Raw genomic sequence first — 19,636 nt, forward strand, 5'->3', positions numbered from 1 at the left:
AAATAGGAAGCTTATCCAGGATGATGGCGTAGATCCAGTGTAATCACAGGACCCTTACAAGTGAAACAAGGAGGCAGGCAGAGTTAGGAGGAGGCAACACGAGAGAGACTCTACCAGCAATTGCTAACTTTAAAGATGCAACCCGAGGAATACAGGCCGCCTCTAAAAGCTGAAAAAGACAAAGATAAGGATTCACTCCTAGAGCCTCTAAAGGCACGTAGCCAGGGAGACCTGGATGTCAGGCCAGTGAGACTCTTTTAGGACTTCTGACCTCCAGAACTATAAGATAAATTTGTGCTGATTTAAGTCACTAAAATTATAATAATTGGTTATGAAAGCAACAGGAATTAAATACAGCAGTATAAAACAAGCACAGACGAAGATTTTAATTAATAGAACAATGTTTACACTCCCAAATCACAAAAGTATGTAAGGAATGTCTGATGAGAGCATAGACCCTTACTTTTCCCTCTGGGTTCCAGAATTTTGACTGACACAAAGTCTAGCAAACCAGTGGGGCGGGGGGAGTGGAGGGAGAAAGAGAAATAGGAAAAAAAGAGATGGGAGGGGAGAGAGAACAGGAGGGAATGGGAAAAGAAAGGGGAGGAGGGAAGGAGAAGGGAGAGAAGGGAAAGAAAAGGGAAAGGAGGGGAGAAAAGGAAGGAAATCACGGAGGAGGAAAGAGAGGAGAGAAGAAAAAGGAGAAAGGAGAGAATACTGTGGGAAGAGAGATGGATTCTTTATTTGGGTATTTCTAAAAATAAATAATTTGTTAAGAATGACTACACCCAGATTCTAAATGATGTCTCTATGAATGAGTCCACCGATGTATCTGTATTTCTATGTATCTATGTATGTATCTATATATAGTGCATGTATGTATCTATATCTACTGGTAGATATCTAGATATATCTAGCTACCTATTTATCTAGAGAGAAGTAGATCGAGATAGAGAAAGAGGGAGGGAGAGAAATATTGTGCTGACTAATTATAAAGTTTGAACGTCATGTAATGGGACTCTAGTATCGGTGTCTAGTTCTACCTGTTCTCATTGTGTCCAAGGGACCATTTCCATCCCGGTTTGACCTTCTTTCCTCTTCTCTCAAGTTCCTCTTCTCATGTTTATTGTGGGATATTTGCTACTTGTTTCAGGACCCTTAGTAGTAATCACAGGAAATTCTTGGTCTTTGCTTATTTAATTCCTCAATGTGTAACTCAAACACAGACCTCAAACACAGACTGTGTTACTCTTCAGTGTGCTCCAGTCTGTCTGTCTACTCTTCTTAGCCCCGCGAGTGGCACTGGCTTGTTCCTTGCCTATCCAGCTCTCTTCACTGTGTGTGTTTCTCTCTCCCTCCCTCTCTCTCTTTTCTTCCCCCCTCTCCCTCCCTCCCTCACTTTCTAGCTGGACTAGCTCACACTGCCTGGGTATTTTCTCTGGCTGGCTTTGGGAAAGGAGTTTGCTCCCATCAGTGGGGAAAAGCTTCTTCCAGATTGGGGGTTAGACTGAGAGCAGGCACTGGTTTGGCCAGCATAGTAACATTTCTGATACAGTAGCACTAGGCATTCCCTTCCCAGGAATGTGCCTTACTAACTTCCTCATGCCTAATGTCAAGTGAGCAAGATTCTCTATGGTATACAAATTTTTTATTTTGTTTGCAAAACTTTATAAATGTGTAACTGCTGCTTAATAATTAAATAGGTAAGTCAGATACTTCAGTACATACAATCTAAGATGTGGAGGCACAATTTGACCTTCCAGCTAGTTTCCCTTTTGCCTTGGTAGTTGTTGATAGATATACTATAAAACGATTTAGAGCTATATGTAAAGGTGCATATTAACTTTTGAAACAATTAAATTTTGTTGTTTTTAATTAAATTAATAAGGTGATTGAATTTTTAAATATACTGGATTGTATTTCACCATGAAGTATTATATTCATTCCTTGAATTAAATATTTCTAGCTAAGAACTGGCATCATCTATGCCATTTAATTTATCTTTAACACATTCCTTACCAAATTATGTAAAAACTTTGAAGATATTTATTATGCATTATAAATTCTACATTTCATGGTAAAATATTTGAGATACTCAATACATTTATTTCCCTTGTTAGCCAGTTGAATCCTAAATTGACAAAGTGGTAATGTGTAGTTTAATCACTAGATGGCAGTAGTTTACAAAAATGAATAAGCTCAAGTTCTTAATTGCTGTTTTAAACATTCTGTAGAGTCCGTTAACAGTATTGAAAATTCTTCAATTTACTTTGTCTCTCTCATTTCACAGGTAGAATGAGTCTTAATCAGTGGTCTTCTTCTTTTAGGTTGGCAATTAAGGTTTTCTCAGTGTTGTGAGAAGTGCTAAGCAGCGGAGTTAGATACTCCTAGCTAAGCTCACCCCAAGCTTTTCATAATTTGCTACTCACTTATTTGAATACCTACTCACTGAAGGATATCTGTGAAATTAATTATTGTCAATGCTCCCTAGGCCTCCCTACAATGGTATATGCATCAGCATTCCTACTACCTTGGCTTCTAGAAAAGGATACAACAGTGGAGGTGAGAGAGCATTTAATTTTAGCACAGGGCAGAATAATTGACAAAAATAGGGGACCAGCACAAAATCTGAACAGTTTATATAAAAAAATGCATCCATAGTTTATGCAAGAAATAGAAAGTGCATTTCTAATGCAATATCTAGTATTAAGTTAATAGGTGAAATTGAATAATTTTCCATTTATTTTCTTAAATTTTCTTATCCTGAAAAGTCTTTATAATGTATTTTTATTGAACAGTTTATATAAAAAATGCATCCATAGTTTATACAAGAAATAGAAAGTGCATTTCTAATGCAATATCTAGGATTAAGTTAATAGGTGAAATTAAATAATTTTTCATTTATTTTCTTATCCTGAAAAGTCTTTATAATGTATTTTTAAAGTGCTTATGTTAAACAAATTATTACCATTTCTTAAGTTAAGTTTAAAAATAGAAAGCATATTCTGTTTCTTTTTATCTGTTTTTGATGTTTGGATAGAAATCATTTATCTATACCCAGATGGCTTTACAATTATTTTTTCACCTGTATTGTAGGGATGTGGAAACTATTAGTGTGTTTTTGTGTTGTCTTACTTGTGGAGGCATATGAATGCACATCTCTTAACCTGAACAAAATCCAAAACATGTGAGAAACAAGTATATTCCTAAACATCTGCAAAGTGTTGGTACTCATGAAAAAAGAGTAGTTTTCATGAAAGATGGCATAATGCGTCAGCACTTGTTTTTTTCTCTTCTGGAGGTATAGAGGGACATCTTACATCTTTATGCTCTCTGGAAGCAGAAAGTGGGTGCCGTATGGCGATGTTTCCCCTGAGAAGTGCTGGCCACGAGTGTGGGGTCTGGAGTAATAAATGATTCTTAAGTCAGTGAGGAAACTGGGCTTAATGATCATCAATCCACATCTTCTGCCAATCATTGTTCCTCCTGCTCTTGACTTCTGGTTTATTTTCGTTTGTTTGTTTATTTGTTTTATTTTTAAAAAGAATAGTGGGAGCACAGTTGGAAATACAACCTCCTCTCATGGCACCCTTTATTTTTTTTTTATCTCCCTCCCCCAGATTCGAGTCTCCCAGGGCAAAGAACCTGCTCACCTGCTGAGTTTGTTCAAAGACAAACCGCTCATTATTTACAAGGATGGAACATCAAAGAGCGGAGGGCAGGCACCTGCTGCCCCCACGCGTCTCTTTCAAGTCCGGAGAAACCTGGCATCCATCACCAGGATTGTGGAGGTGATGTCACGCATTCAGTAAAACCACCTGAGCCCCCAGCAAGTATTAGCCTTTAAAAGTTGGCAAGTGCACTCCCTTCACTTTTATAACGAAGCTGGTGTTCACAGTAAAAATAATAAAGGCAGGAGAATTGAATAAATAGCTAACTCCAGACACTAGGCTTCTCACATTTGCCAACTGCATTATACCAAAGCAAATGGATTTTAAGAATAACGTAACAAATCAAGCTGTCAAAGGCATGATGCAGCTTATGCTCTACCTTGGAAGGCCTGAGGGAAGATGGATGGTGGGTGGTGATCAGATGACCACACTAGGGAATTCGAGAGGGAAGCCCCTTGTCCGTATGCCTGTAACGAATGTGGGAAACAGGCTTTGCCATATTGGGCCAGACCATTACTCAATCTGACAGCAGCTGTGAAAGAAATCAAACCCCATATCACAGTGTCATAAGACAAGAAGGCCTCCAGAGATGGGCAGGGCCAGCAGTGCAGGCTTTTAGATGGCTGAGTGCTTTGACCTCTAGGATGATCCATCACTCATCGCCCGCTCTCAGTCACTCTACAGATCCAAGTCTCCCATATCAACCTAAACTTCCCTTTACAATTTCCTCCTCAAACATGGACCCTCTGCCCACCCTTCCTCTCTGCACAAGCCATTCAGCTGAGCCCTTAAAACCAGGTAGGTCATAGCATCTCTCCACCTGCAACCTTTTCTCTAAGCCACCCTCTCCCTTCATGCTCTAATGTCCTCTGAGAATATAGATTCCCATGCAGTCCACTCAAGTAGAAATTGTGTTTTTCTCCCATGCCAGGCGCAGTGACGGTGTGGATGAGGCACGCTCCCTGCTTATCCTATGACTTCTCTTTATCAGACTCTCCCTCCCCCAGCCCCTTATGCTGCCATCAACTGAGCAGCCAGTACTTCCGCTCTTAGTCTTTGATGGCTTCAGCCTGGCCTCACTGTCCCCATCACTCTGGCTTCTCTCATCCACTCTTGTCCTCAAACCTTTTCTGTCCACCACACCCTTCAGGCCCTCCTCTCTCTCCAAATCTCCAACATCCTGCTCTCTACGGATAACAGAATCAGAGTTCACAGAGAATGTAAATGTGATCACACAAAAATCTCCTCTACACCCTCCAATTTCACCAACTTGTCTGCATCTAGATATTCTTTTTTTTTTGAAATATATTTTATTGATTTTTTACAGAGAGGAAGGGAGAGGGATAGAGAGTTAGAAACATCGATGAGAGAGAAACATCGATCAGCTGCCTCCTGCACACCCCCTACTGGGGATGTGCCCGCAACCAAGGTACATACCCTTGACCGGAATCGAACCCGGGACCCTTCAGTCCGCAGGCCGACGCTCTATCCACTGAGCCAAACCGGTCAGGGCGCATCTGTATATTCTTCCCAGCTGTTTTATGAAATAAATTTGAATAGTTAATTTATTTACATTTAATAATACATATTTTAGAATAGTTATTTACATAAAAATACAAAATAATTTTATAAATTAATACCAATCTATTCTTACCCATAAATTAAAAATAAATAGTAATGTTTGTGTAAAGAAGATATTGGCAAATAATTTAATGCATATTTATTACATAAAGAAATAAAACATGTCCTAGCCGGTTTGGCTCAGTGGATAGAGCATTGGCCTGCGGACTGAAGCGTCCCAAGTTTGATTCCAGTCAAGGGCACATGCCTCTGTTGCAGGCTAGATCCCCGGTAGGGGTGGGCAGGAGGCAGCAAATCAATGATTCTCTCTTATCATTGATGTTTCTATCTTTCCCTCTCCCTTCCTCTTTGAAATCAATAAAATATGGTTTTTTAAAAGAAAACATGACTCCTATTAAAATGTGACATCTGGGCTACCTAGGACTTCGCTGGATTTTTCTCTGTCCCATGTTATTGTCCCTCCTCCAGTTCGTTATTGCAGGCAACAAACTTCTCTATCTCCTGTATTATCAATTTATTCTCCTGTCCTGGATCAGTTATTTCAGATACAAACATGCCTCTGAGAGACTCACATCCTCCCTTTAAAGACTATCTCTTCACCTGGACCATCTCAGTGACACCCTTTCTCTGCCCTCCTTAAAACCACAAATCCTCAAAACCGACGTCTTCACTAATTCACCTTCTCTACTCTTTTAAGCCTATTAGTCTCTCTAAGCCACTCCCCTCAGACACCCATTCCCACAGTCCCACCTGCCTTCTGCCCTCTCTGATCTCACTTGTCTTAACCTCCCATGAGCATTTCCACAGTCTCTCTTTCCTGTGTTCCTGAAACACTGTTTTGTTTTGGTTCCCCCCACGAGGCTTCTGAAACACCACACTCACCAGGATTTCTTCCAAACTTCAGGGCCGCTCTTGGCAGGGCAGTCCTGCTGGAGTCTCCTCCTCGGCTTGTCCCATGAGCACTTGCGTGCTCCGAGGCCCAGCCTTGGGTCTCTCCAGAGTGGTCTCATTCAGGTATGCAGTTTAAAGGCCATCATATGTATTGATCTCTTCCAAAATACTCTGTGCATGGCTTCTCCTATTCAATGATGACTAATTTTTAAAAAATCTATCATATTAAAAGATGGGTAGGCTGTCATCTATGGGCACCCTCAGTTAATTTCTGATGGAAGAGTTGGTGAGAATCGTTGCCTTCCTGGTTTCTTCCCAGTGGACACTTCTTTCTGAGACATGGTGGACTGCTTGTGATACAGCTCTTCTGGGCCTCCCAAACTAGCCACCACATTCCTAGCCTCTCTGAAATGCACTAATCAAAATCATTGTTTCATCTCCTGGGAGACTAGCACTGTAACATTCTATTTTGGAATGGCTTCCCTGACCCCTCACCGATCTGGGCATGGATCTCTTGCCTCTGTCTCTCCATCAGCCAAGTTCTTCCTTCTGTACCGATGAGGAGATGTTTGGAGGAGAAATCAGAAGTCATGATTTCTATAATTCTGTCATCATATCGGATAGATTCCTTTGAGCTTGGTCTATGAGGTCTCATTCCTACTGAAAGAGGACAGTAACCGCATCCCCAAATGTTCCCCACCCCTGGGACACGTCTTTAATATTTCCAACAGCCATGCCTTCCTCCTCAACTGCTCTCTGGGGACGGGTCCTGACAAACCCGGTGAAATCCTACTCTACACAGAGTCCATGCCTTGGCCTGGTACCTCAATGTGATTGGCCAAACAGCACCATTTGGCACAGCTGATAACCAGCTCCTTGAAACGCTTCCTTCACTCGGCCTCAAGAACAACACACTCCTATGTTCTTCCTCCCTCGTCGCTCCATCTCAGTCTTGCTCACTCATTCTTCATCTCCCTGTTTTCACACGTCACATGGAGTCCCACAGTCACACAGGAAATGATACACACACTGTCGCAGTCACAGAGCCAGAGGGCCTCACGGGCACTCACAGAGTCCCAACATCACAAGGTCCTGGACCAGAGACACAAGCCCACCTAGACAGACGCTCAGGCTCACTACCAAGCCCGAGACTCTGCACATGCCTGTTCCTGCCCAGGGGCTCCCCGGGTAGCCTCCGTCTCCAGCCAGAGTCTGGGCCCACCCGGGTCCCTCTCACTCCCCGTGGCCACATGGAGCAGACTGTTCACCAGGCCGATCCAACACAGTGGCCACCGCGTCTTGGTTGAAAGGAAGGGGCATGTCAGTGCTGTGTTTTCAATCCCCTATAAATAGTCTTTTATAATTTGAGCAATAATTTACCTGAGCCTGGAGCCCTTTTTAGTGAATCTATAGTATTATCTCTTTGCCTAATTTGGACTCCAGTCCCTGTTTTGTGATTTTAAGGTGTCCCTTTGGTTATCTGATAAACCTCCTGTTTAGCAGGGGAGAGAAAACTGAATAGCTTTGCCTTATCTATGTCATTTGTAAAGCTTATGCCCTCCTATCCGCCCCCCCCCCCCCCCATTAGAGCCTATCCTTGTTCTTATGGTCCCTTTGAATATTATCTTTGTTATTTATCACTGAAGTTTGGCTAATGTTGTTCTTAGAGCCTTGTGCCCCTGTCTGTGGGCAGTTGAGTTAAGCTGGCACAGACCACAGTGCTCCTGCTCTAATGTTTAAGCCGCAGTGCTGCCACGTGCTGCCCGGAACAAGCTTTCGGGAGGCGGGACAGAAGGCTAGGATGGTTTGTCCCTGTCACAACCTCTCTGACATGTTTATTGAGGGGGCAGCAATGAGTCTGACCCATTGTATTGTTTTTCTTCACACTGTAGGTAGATGTGGATGCAAATTCGTTGAATTCCAATGATGTTTTTGTCCTGAAACTGCGACACAATAATGGCTACATCTGGGTAGGAAAAGGTGCCAGCCAGGCGGAGGAGAAGGGGGCGGAGCACGTGGCCAGTGTGCTCAGATGCAAAACCACACGGATTCAGGAGGGAGAGGAGCCAGGTGTGTGCTGTGGGGCCGGGGCCACTAACCAGAACTTACATCTGGTAGGATTGCTAATGACGTAATTTATTTTTTCCATAAATAGTTACTTGGTAAAAGTTATTGGTGGAGGAGGGGGCATAAGAATCCATTAGTTGCCAAAGTGGGTGATGATACCTGCTGTATTTAAATAATTTCTTAACATTAAAGTCGAGGTAAGATAATATTTGTTGATGTAACGCAGTAGCAGCCAGGTGCCTGGAAGTGCGTTGGGTAACTCCGTGTGTCTTCCACAGAGGAGTTCTGGAATTCCCTCGGAGGGAGAAAGCACTACCAGACCTCTCCCCTGCTTGAGAGCCAGGCTGAAGACCACCCGCCTCGGCTGTACGCCTGCTCCAACAAAACCGGAAGGTTCATTGTAAGTGTTTTGGGAGAGACTTTCCGGTGTTGGCTCGGACACTCTCCGACGCTCTGATTCTCAGTTTTCACTTACCTGCAAACCACAGGTACTACTCTTCACTCCACACAAGGTAGCTTTCAGAGTCAATGACGTAATGGATGTGAAAGCTCAGGAATAGTGTAATGTACTCTATAAATCAAGCTGCTCTGAAAAATACCGGCTACCATGCACCGGTGTCAGCATGCATGTGGATGGACTTGCTAATTGAATAATTTGACACTTCTTGTAGGCAAAAAGAGTCGTTTCTGATCCAGCTATGTAAATGTTACCTTTTAATATCCTAGGGAAATAAAAAGTTTCACCAGGTTGACCAAATAATATATATTATGGAAATACAATCATTGGGCAAAATCACAGAACACTATATATCCACTTGCAGAGTAACTGAAATCAGGAGGAATGTTTTATTTCAGTCATTCACAGGCTTTGAATTCCAGGAATTTGGAGGTAAAAGCATCTATATATACAAGAGTGGTTTTGTACTGAGCTCTGGAATATCCTGGGCTGGTAGCCCATTATCTCAGTGTAACTATAGAAATTCTATAGTTAAAAAAGTTGCATCCAAACAACATGCTTCTATAATTTCTTATTAGTATTATTTGCTAATAACATGTTTGTTTTAAATGAAGATATATTTTACAAAAATAATATCTAGGCTTTGTTCTTAGGTGTAAAAAAATCTATTAGTCTTTGTGTTTATTTTATTTTTCTATCATGCACATATTTGAAAGAAAAAAAAACACTTTTCCTCTATACCTACTCATTTTCTAGTTTGATATTTGGAGCTCCTACTTCCTTCACAATTTAAAGAAAAGGAGTGTTACTAAAAAGTGTTTCATCTTATCACCATCAGAAAGCAGGCTTTGGACATGTAGATTCATGTCTAAAGGCAGCAGAGCCCACTGGTTAAAAGCACAGCTTTTAGAGCCAATCTGCCTGTGTGATATTACTTACTTGGTGATATTATTTACTGGCTGTGTGACTTTAGGCTGGTTACTTTCCCTCTCTGTGCTGTAGTTCTCTCATCTGTTAAATGGGGCTAATCCTAGTATCTTCTTCATAGGGTTGTTGTGAATATTAAATTATGTGGGGAGCAGCTACAGTGTTTTGGACAGGTTCAAGCCTTGGACTGATGAGAGGGCACAGTCCTCTCATTGCCATGTACAAGTCCCAGCTTGGAGAGCAGAGCCCTCCCAGCACAATTATAGCCAACAGCTATAGGTGTAAGCTTGAACCTATGGTCCGAACACGTGGCCCCACGTGCCTGAGTGATAGAGTTCAGGTGCATGTAGTTGAGGAGGATTGAAACCCACGAGAATATTGTAAACATCTTGATCACGCCCTTACTTTGCCTCCTGACATCTGCTATAAAATAAAGACATGGCTTGTGGGCGCTGGCACTGTCTCTCAGAGAAGCAGCGTCCCACCCACCGAGACCCAGCTTTCATTCTCTTGTCGGTCTTTTCTAAGCCTTTCAGCCGCCCCCACTCAGGTTCACCCTTGGCCGAGCCAGCGCGGCACAAAATTAGTTGTTGTGTATAAAGGATTAGAACAGTGCAGGGCACAAAGTAAGTAATATTTAAGGTTTTTGCTTTTTTCAACCTTTATCAGATTAGCAAATATTCTGTTAAAAGATAATGTAAACAAATTCCTTGCCCTTTGTAAATGGTTAGCTTTTCGTTTGCTTAACAACGTCAGTATCTCATACAGCATACTGTATATATATTATCTTGCTCAGAGGGCTACAGATCACCTAGGACCAGGTTGGCTGGGCACAGCTGGGAGGTTCTCCATTGGCTGCAGTTTAGGGTCATGCCAGTGTTTTCCATGACAGACCCCAGGGGCACAAGAGGACCCCTGCTTAGTCACCTTGGCTAATATGACATAGCTAAGGCCACAGTCCACTCTGCCTACTCAACTGTACTGCAAAGTCACATGGCAGAAGGAAGGAGTGAAGAGTTGGGAACCATAATCCAATCTACCACACTTTTCTAAGGATCAGGCGGGTTTTATCCAGAACTCTTTAAACGTATTGAACTTTTCACTAACAAGTGTGGCTCAGTTTGTTGGAGCATCATCCCGTAAACCAAGAGGTCATGGATTTGATTCCCAGTCAGGGCACATACCGAGGTTGCAGGTTCCATGCCCAGTCAGGGTGCAGTCCCCATGCATACAGAGGCAACTGATCAATGTTTCTCTCTCATATCAATGTTTCTCTCTCTCTCTCTCCCTTCCTCCTCTCTCTAAAAGCAGTAAAAACATATTTGCTGGTACTGGATGTGTTAAACTAACCTTCTCAAACCCTTTAATGTTAACTATAGAGAATACAATTTAACCCACTTAAAAATAATGAGCTTTGCATATGGAGTATTATGTTATAATTTCATCATATTGAGAATTGTTGATTTATAAAAATGACCAAACCTATTGATTTTATTAAAACAACCTTGACCTATAAAATGAAAGACAGTTTAATACCCAGACCATAAACTCAAATGTGTCGACAAGAAATGTTCAAACCTGTAGAGAATTTTTACAAGAGTTTTTTTGAGCCGAAACTGACAACATGTGCCAGAAGCAGATTTCAAATGCTCCCGAGAATAGCAGTTGTGCAGCTTCTTTTAAGCATTTGAAGTTAAGGAGGGAACGCACGGAAGGTTACAGGGAGGTGAGAAAAGGCAAGGTGGCGACTACATTGCAGGATAGGTAACAAGATTATGTTACCTGTAGCCAAGACCTCCTTGGAGGAGTATTGCTTCTGGCATTTCCAAGCTGTGTTAACCCAGATGCACAAGAATAATGGACAGCGCTGGCTTAAGCTTTTCACTAAAGAAGTTACAGGTCTGGAGTGTCGCTGTCCACCATGACCTGCCCAGTTAGAAATTTGTGATCAGATCACCCTGTGTGGTCACTACCCACAGAACCTTTTTCTTTTGTCCACAAATGCCAAACATGTCTTTAGAGACTTTAGGAAAGCAGCATAAATCTGTGAAGCAACTTGTCTATATATTAGAAAAATTACTTCTTGATGGTTTGGTCATAAAGTGTTTTTATACATTTCAGATTGAAGAGGTCCCAGGAGAGTTCACCCAGGATGATTTAGCAGAAGATGATGTCATGCTGTTAGATGCTTGGGAACAGGTAAAACTATATTTTGTTCACAGCAAGAGAGAGTACGTGTAGCTGGGAGCCGCCAAAATCTGCTTTGAGAAATGGCAAGTCTAATAATACATCGGCCTATGGATTTAAGTTGTATTGAAAGGAGACAACACATTTTGGCAAGTTGATATCTTAATGTGAAAATAATTCCACGATTGCCAACTTTGGCTGTATAATTTTAGGCAAAAAACTTTATTTTTCATATATTTGTAAAATTCACTCACTCCTAACTTGTTCATATATTTATTTAGCCAACTAATAAATGCATTAGTTGTATAATAAGTGGGTATAACCGGAGTACAATGCCGTGGGGGAGATTGAAATATTCAGAATTTCTCTTGAAATTTGGCAACTCACAGGAGACCCTTCCCCTGGGAAAGAAACAGACACAGAACAGTTTTGAATTTACAGAGTAAAGAATGCCACTGTTATGTTTATTTTGGAGAAAATTAATGGTGATTTAACATGGCACACTGATAGTTGATTTTTTAACCTCCATTTACTATTGTAAGTTAACAATGATAATAAAATAAATATATTAGGAACTAAATGATATGAACAGTTATGAAATAGTTGTCTGAATTTGGCCTACTCGTAGAGTCAACCAAACAATATTATAGGTCTGCTCTTAATTCCTAAGTGATTCAGTTATGTTACCCCTTAGATTCTTGTTAACTAGACTTACTGTTGTGGTGATCATTTCACAAGAGATACAAATACCGAATCAGGGTGTGGAGAGAGCAGAGCGCCTGAAGAATGGCTTCTCTGTGTACAACACATCCAACAGCAACTTGGGCTTACTCCTCACGGGTGACAGAATACTATGGCCTTCCTGTGACATTACGCCCTATACATAATAAAATAAATAAATAAATAAATAAATAAAAAATACCGAATCATTCTGTTAAACACCTGGAACTAATATAATGTTATATGTCAATTATACTTCGTATACAGTACCAGGCTGTCATGGCTTGTTCTCCACCCTGCAAGCAAATATCCCAGCCCTCTCAGTATGAACTAGAACACAATCAAAATTAATTTGACCAAAATTTTCCTGCCAACAAGTGACTTTAAAATGATTTACATATAAGATAATTCAGGAGAATTTTTCAGCATTGAAGTATGCAACCTACATATTTAAGAAGGAGAAGGACACATACAGAATATATTATTATATCAGTTTAAATAAAACATCAGTATTTTTTAAAAATATATTTTATTGATTTTTTTACAGAGAGAAAGGGAGAGAGATAGAGAGTTAGAAACATCGATGAGAAAGAAACATTGATCAGCTGCCTCCTGCACACTCCCTACTGGGTATGTGCCTGCAACCAAGGTACATGCCCTTGAACGGAATCGAACTTGGGGCCCTTCAGTCTGCAGGCCGACGCTCTATCCACTGAGCCAAACCGGTCAGGGTGAAACATCAGTATTTAATTATTCAAGAGTATAGCACTTTTACCAAATTGTTAGAGAATACAATACTATAGGACCGTGGTCGGCAAACTGTGGCTTGTGAGCCACATGCGGCTCTTTGGCCCCTTGAGTGTGGCTCTTCCTAAGCCTTAGGAGTACCCTAATTAAGTTAATAACAATGTACCTACCGATATAGTTTAAGTTTAAAAAATTTGGCTCTCAAAAGAAATTTCAATCGTACTGTTGATATTTGGCTCTGTTGACTAATGAGTTTGCTGACCACTGCTATAGGAGAACACGAAGCTTCAGTAAGAAGTTCCTCAAGGGAGTCTGGAGTGCCCACAGACAAGCTGAGTGTGGGCCCCCCAGGATAATACGGGGATAATGATTGTCTTACACACCCCAGGGAGAGTGCAAAAGAAAATTAAACAATCCGTAAGTTGTTTTGGGGAGTGTTCATTTTATTAACTGGAAAACACTATATAACACAAAATATCAGAATGTGAAATCTGGACTGAAACTTGTCTGGATAGAAGTTGTAGGCGTCTCCTAATAAGTGTAGACACTGGGAAAGTGGTTGAACTTCCGCGCAATTGTGTCCACATTTCTCACTGGTGAGGCTGTGAAGATTTAAAGAGCAGTGTGTGAGGAGGACTTTGCATGGGGTCCAGCACTGAGTCAACACTCCTCCAACAGTATATATTGTTTCATTCTTCAGATTTTTATTTGGATTGGCAAAGATGCCAATGAAGTTGAGAAGACAGAATCTCTGAAGTCTGGTAAGCTAGATATCAATTATCCTGAAATTTTTTAATTCACTTACATTTTTTTTATTATAGAAATAGTAAAATCTACATAACTGTTATAACGTAGTATAACCTAGGTTTTTTTCTAAAAATTCCTTTTGAACAACCCTGGGTTATTTTCTGGAACAATTTTTGTTATTGAAAACATACGATTATGCCATAAGTATAATTCCATAAAGTTTGGATTTTTTTCAGGCAATAATGGAACTCCCATGGTACATTCTATAGTAGATGAGAGAAATCTATAAGTAATTGTTCATATGGAACAATATTTGACTACTTGGGGGCAAGGAAGATTTAATTTGTTATATTTATTGAAAAACCTTTCATTCTACTGCTACTTTAATCAAGACTAATTAAATTTATATGTCTGTCCTTCTTTTTTAGCCAAAATGTACCTTGAGACAGACCCTTCTGGAAGAGACAGGAGGACGCCAATTATCATAGTAAAACAGGGCTATGAGCCACCCACATTCACAGGCTGGTTTCTGGGCTGGGATTCCAGCAGGTGGTAAACTGGCTTTTGGAGGAATAAGCAAACAAACATTATGGCTGTCCCATTGCTGTTTGGGGTTGGGGGAGGGCGGTTGTTTATTTGACTTTAGAAAATTAACCTCAGCTATATGGCTATTTTTTAATGCCTAGGATTGGTTTGAAATTCTTTTTAAACTGGAATTTTCTGATGTTAATAGATAACTAAAACTAAACTTTTGTTATGGACCATTATTGGCTCTGCTTGAAACTGATTTATGTCTTTTTATATGATCTATAAAGATGAAAAGCTAGGCACAAGCTAGGGGAGTTTGTCGGAAAATTTTAGTATTCAGGAGCCATTAGCCAAACTTGTTCTTTAACGTGCCAGAGAAGACAGCCATAATGTTTCTTAGGTTCTTCTCCTTTCTATGTGTTCAAACAAGGAGTATATTTGCAGTAAAGTTTATGTTATTATGGCTTTAAAAGTTTGTTTTCCTTTTTTAGCCAATGTGATTTTGATGCCATTAACTCCTAAGTGTCATTTTCCTAGAGAAACTTCACCTCTTTTGCCTTTTTAAAAGCCTTTGAAAGCACAGCTCTTTCATGACAAAACAATTTGTATTCTGTTCCATATATATATATATATTTGAAAGTACATGTTTATCATACCCAAAAAATATGTACAAAAGCACTTCACTGATACAGCCTTCCATCATTAAAATACATCTTTTTGAAAAGGTATATTTGTTGTGACATTTTATTCAAATGTGATATGTGAGTTAATCATATTATTAATTTTAATGTTAAATCCTTTTATGCATATATGAATTTAGCATTTCTCTTTTTTTTTAATTGATTTCAGAGAGGAAGGGACAGGGAGAGAGAGATAGAAACATCAATAATGAGAGAGAATCATTGATTGGCTGCCTCCTGCACGCCCCAGTGTAGTGGGGATAAAATCCGCAACCTGGGCATGTGCCCTGACCTGGAATTGAACCATGACCTCCTGGTTCATAGGTTGACACTCAACCACTGAGCCACTCTAGCCGGGCAATTTAGCATTTCTTAATTCATCCTCATTCAGTAGTAGTCAAAATTAGACAGCCTTTCCATGGTTACATAATTATGAAAGGTTTAGTTTTTTTTTAATTGAGCCATTTTATTATTATTGTTAAAAAATAAAACATATATATTGCATCAGTGCTTTATAGACCTTGCCTTGCTTCAAATAATATAGTTCACTCATTTTTTAGTGAAATTTTGTGAGACCATTCAAAAATTGACTTCAAAATAGCATATATTGGAAAGGGTGTTCAGAAGGATAAAATAAACATTTATATTTGTTTTTTAAAGGCGCTTAAAATATGCACTAAGAGAAAATATTTGGGCCAAAAACCAAATTTCAGCACATTTAAAGTATTGAAGTTATACAAACTATGTTCTCCAACCACAATGTATTAAACTAGAAATCAGTAACAGAGATATCTGGCTAATCCTCAAATATTTAGATGAAAAGAGATATCACAAGGGAAATTAAAAAATATTTTCATCTCAATGAAAATGAAAAGCAGCCCACCAAAATATGTGGGAAACAGCAAACACAGTGCTTAACAGGAAATTTATAGCATTAAATCCTAACACAGATAAATAGAAAGACCTCAAGTCAGTGATCTAAATTTCCACCTTAAGAAACTGTAAGAGCAAATTAAACACAAAGAAAATAGAGACAAGGGAATGACTAATTCACAAAAGAGGGGAAAAAAACATAAATTGCTAATATCAGAAATAAAATAAGGGTATCACCACAGAACCTATGGACCCTAAAAAGAAAATATGAAACACAATCTTATGCATATAAATTTGGCATTGATGAAATGGGCAAATTTCTTGGGAGATAAACTACTAAACATAATTCAGGAGGAAACAGATAAACCTAAATAGCAATGTACACTCATATTAAAGAAATTGAATTCACAGTAAAACACCCTCTGAAAGAAAAGTCTAGGCCTAATTGAGCTTTACTGGTGACTTCTAGCAAACATTTAAGCAATGAAACTAATTCTAGACAAACTCTTCCTGATAATACAAGACAATGATAGAAGATAAGAGAAAATTTCCCAACTCATGTGTGAGGCTAGTATTACCCTGACCAAAATGAAACCAAAAGATTGTAAGAACAGAAAATTACATACCAGTACTCCTCAAAACACTGATGTAAAAATCTTAAAATTTTATCAAATTGAATCCAACAATACAAAAATTAAAGGGGTTCTATCCCAGGCCCTGGCCAGGTAACTCAGTTGGTTAGAGTATCATCCCAATATGCCAAGGTTTTAGATTTGATCTGAGGTCAGGACATATACAAGAAGCAACCAATTAATGCATAAATATGTGGAACAACAAATCTCTCTCTCCCTCTCTTTCTCTCTCTCTCATTCTCTTTCTCCCCCCCACCCCTAAAATCAATAAATTAAAAAAATTTAAAGAGGAGTTTCATCCCAGGAATTCATTTTAACATTTAAAAATTGATCAAGAATTCTCCATATTAACAGCCTAAAAGAGAAAACCAGGTGACTTCTGTATAGATGCAGAAAAGTGTTTGATAAAATTCAGTAACATTCATAAAAAAAACTCAGAGAACACTGGGAATAGAATGGAAATTTCTTGATCTTAAAAGGGTACCTACAAAAAATGTATAGCTGACATCATATTTAAGAGTGGAAGAACAAATTTTTTCCACTAAAATCTGGAACAAGATGTTTGTTCTCATCTCTTCCATATTCTCTTGGAGGTTGTAGCCAGTCTATTGAGACAGGGTTTCTCAGCCTTGACACCATTGGCCTTTGGACAGTTCTTTGCACAGTGCAATACAGGATGATTAGTAGCATTTCTGGCCTCTGCTCACAAGATACCAGTAGCATCCTTCTCTCCCTACTCCCCACACCCAGTTGTAACAAACATTTAGACATTTCCAAATGTCCCTGAGGCAGAGGCAAGCAAAATTGCCATCTATGGAGAACCACTTCAGTAAAGTAAGAGAAAGAACTGAAAGTTGGAAAGGAAGAAATAAGTACTTTTGGTGAAAGTGATTTATCTGGTCACTAATAGTCTTTAAATGCTCCCGGGTGAGTATAATATGCAGCAAGGCGAGAGGCCTACTCCATCCAGCCTGTTGAAAACAAATACAGCTCTCTCCGGCTCTAGATCCTCCCCCCTCCCCTACCCCCATGTTTTTTGTGTTGTTGTTTTTTACCAAATGATTTATTGATATTACATTACAGTGAGTGACAAAATAGTGTTATCTGTATTTTTAGACTTTATGGCCACCCTATAGAATCTTTGGACTAGAAAAGCAATTAAGATTTTGTTTTCTCATCATCATTAAGCTGTCACCCTTAGTCTAGGCACAGCTAGTACAACATGTTTCTGCAACCCCAGGCTCCATTCCCTTTACCAACTATTTACTCCCAGGAGAAAAATAGTCAGAACCAACATCTAGCAGCATTTTCAAAATACATTTTTTTAAAAATCTTGAATAGAAAGTAAACAATTCTTTTAGTCCAGTAACTCCCTATGGTCTTATTGCATCTAATACATAAGATAGGCTCTTTTAACATTTATGTAGGTGAATATTTCTTATTTTGAGGATTTACAAAAGACAATGAGGATTTTATTTTTCCACAAAAAAAAAGAACAGTATCCACCCAGGAGAGTCAGACCAGCAGATTAAGTAGCTCAGCTTTTGGTGCATGAAGTGATCTGACATCATCCCCTCGCTCTCAGCTCTTAGGAAGGAAGTTCAGAGGGAGAAAGGCTATAGGGAGCAGGGGAGAGGAGGAAACAGATGTGGTAGAAAACACCGTCTAGTAAAAACAGCAGAAGCCAAGTCCTTTCATTGCAGGATGTCTGAAGAGGAGAGCTTCTATGGAGCATGGATGCAGGAAAGGAGATGTCTCTCTTAACAAACAATAAATGGTGGATACAGTCACTCAGAGTCAGAGAAGTGACCACCGCGAGAAATTGGCTTCAACCTCGTTGTCTCTAGGGGAGAACATACCAGAGAATGTGGGACAAAGCCCGGGCCACCGCCCTGGGCGTTGGCAGGCCTACTGGTGCTATGGTTCAACCGCCTTCAGGGGGTGGGGAGAACCAGTGACCACCACTCATGGGTACAGGGGCTACCACTATGGCAACAACATGATGGTCAAACATCAGCTAGCGCTTGGGCTATGCACCGCTTGAAATCCAGCCTGCCCTCGCTTTCCTGTGAAGGGCTCGAGGCCTGTGCAGAGCATCTTCAACAGGTGCAGGTGCCCCTTCTTAGGAAGGGCGGAGAACAGCCTCTTCATGAGCTCCTTTTGCTCATTAGTTTTCATATCAGTTCATCCTTTAAACTAGAAAAGACCAAGCTATCTCAGCTGGCTTCTGATTGGGACCACACGACACATACAACTCAAAGAGGGACCCTATCGTCTTGGTGCGCTCACCTTGCTCCTCTGGACTGAATAGGTGTGATCTTGTTGGAGAAAACCGTGTAAACGCAGGGGCAGATTTGGTCAGTCTCCGTTCCAGAAAACTGGGGGCGCACTCCTTGGGTCTTGCATAGTTTAACGACGGGGTTGGCCACCTCCTCGTGCTGGCTTAGCCTGACATTGACTGCTTCCGCGTAGCATCCTCCTGCTGGACCCACCGCCCGCCGGTGACGTCATCACCCAGGTAGGAGAGGTGGATTGAAGTCCAGGTTATACACCCTTCCGCTAGGGGGCGCGTCCAACCTCGGCTGGGACCATCTGGGTGTTTCTGATGCGGGATGCGGTGCTCAGAGTGATCACGGGCCCAGGGCACAGATCCCGTCCAGGGCTTCAGCCTAAACTGAGGTCCCGGGAAAACCGCTAGTCGCGGAGCCGATCCCGCCGGTTCTCCAGCTCCCACCGCACCAGGCATGTGGTCACGCGGCCTGGGACCACGCGGCCGTGGTCTGTACCGCTTGGCGGGATCACCAGCTTCGGTGTTGGCTTTGATGTCTTCCCGCAAGAAGAGGCCGCTGGAGTGGTGCTGGAGGCCCAAGTCCTGGGCGCTCCCCTGGCCCAAGGCGCCCTGGCCCGAGCCGGGCGCTCCGAGGAGAG

General features: G+C 40.8%; 1 protein-coding gene, 1 long non-coding RNA gene and 1 pseudogene across 2 annotated transcripts in view; 2 read left to right on the forward strand and 1 right to left on the reverse strand.

Annotated features, from left to right (window-relative positions):
• Positions 1-14,995, forward strand: part of SCIN (scinderin) — a 54,550-nt gene extending 39,555 nt beyond the window's left edge. Inside the window, exons 11-16 of the mRNA XM_005884838.2 lie at positions 3,621-3,791; positions 8,036-8,213; positions 8,489-8,610; positions 11,716-11,793; positions 13,949-14,009; positions 14,424-14,995. Of these exons, the coding sequence (XP_005884900.1) occupies positions 3,621-3,791; positions 8,036-8,213; positions 8,489-8,610; positions 11,716-11,793; positions 13,949-14,009; positions 14,424-14,551 (738 nt within the window). The 3' untranslated portion in view covers positions 14,552-14,995. The remainder of the gene's footprint in view (positions 1-3,620; positions 3,792-8,035; positions 8,214-8,488; positions 8,611-11,715; positions 11,794-13,948; positions 14,010-14,423) is intronic.
• Positions 3,101-3,461, forward strand: LOC106724525. The gene is made up of 2 exons (XR_001360343.1): positions 3,101-3,187; positions 3,308-3,461. It is a non-coding gene; the product is annotated as an uncharacterized LOC106724525 (long non-coding RNA).
• A 3,723-nt stretch (positions 14,996-18,718) lies between the features above and the next one.
• LOC106724521 lies at positions 18,719-19,634 on the reverse strand (annotated as a pseudogene).
• Positions 19,635-19,636: the final 2 nt, after the last annotated feature.

The sequence above is a fragment of the Myotis brandtii genome, unplaced genomic scaffold (assembly GCF_000412655.1).
Source record: "Myotis brandtii unplaced genomic scaffold, ASM41265v1 scaffold863, whole genome shotgun sequence".
NCBI lineage: Eukaryota > Metazoa > Chordata > Mammalia > Chiroptera > Vespertilionidae > Myotis > Myotis brandtii.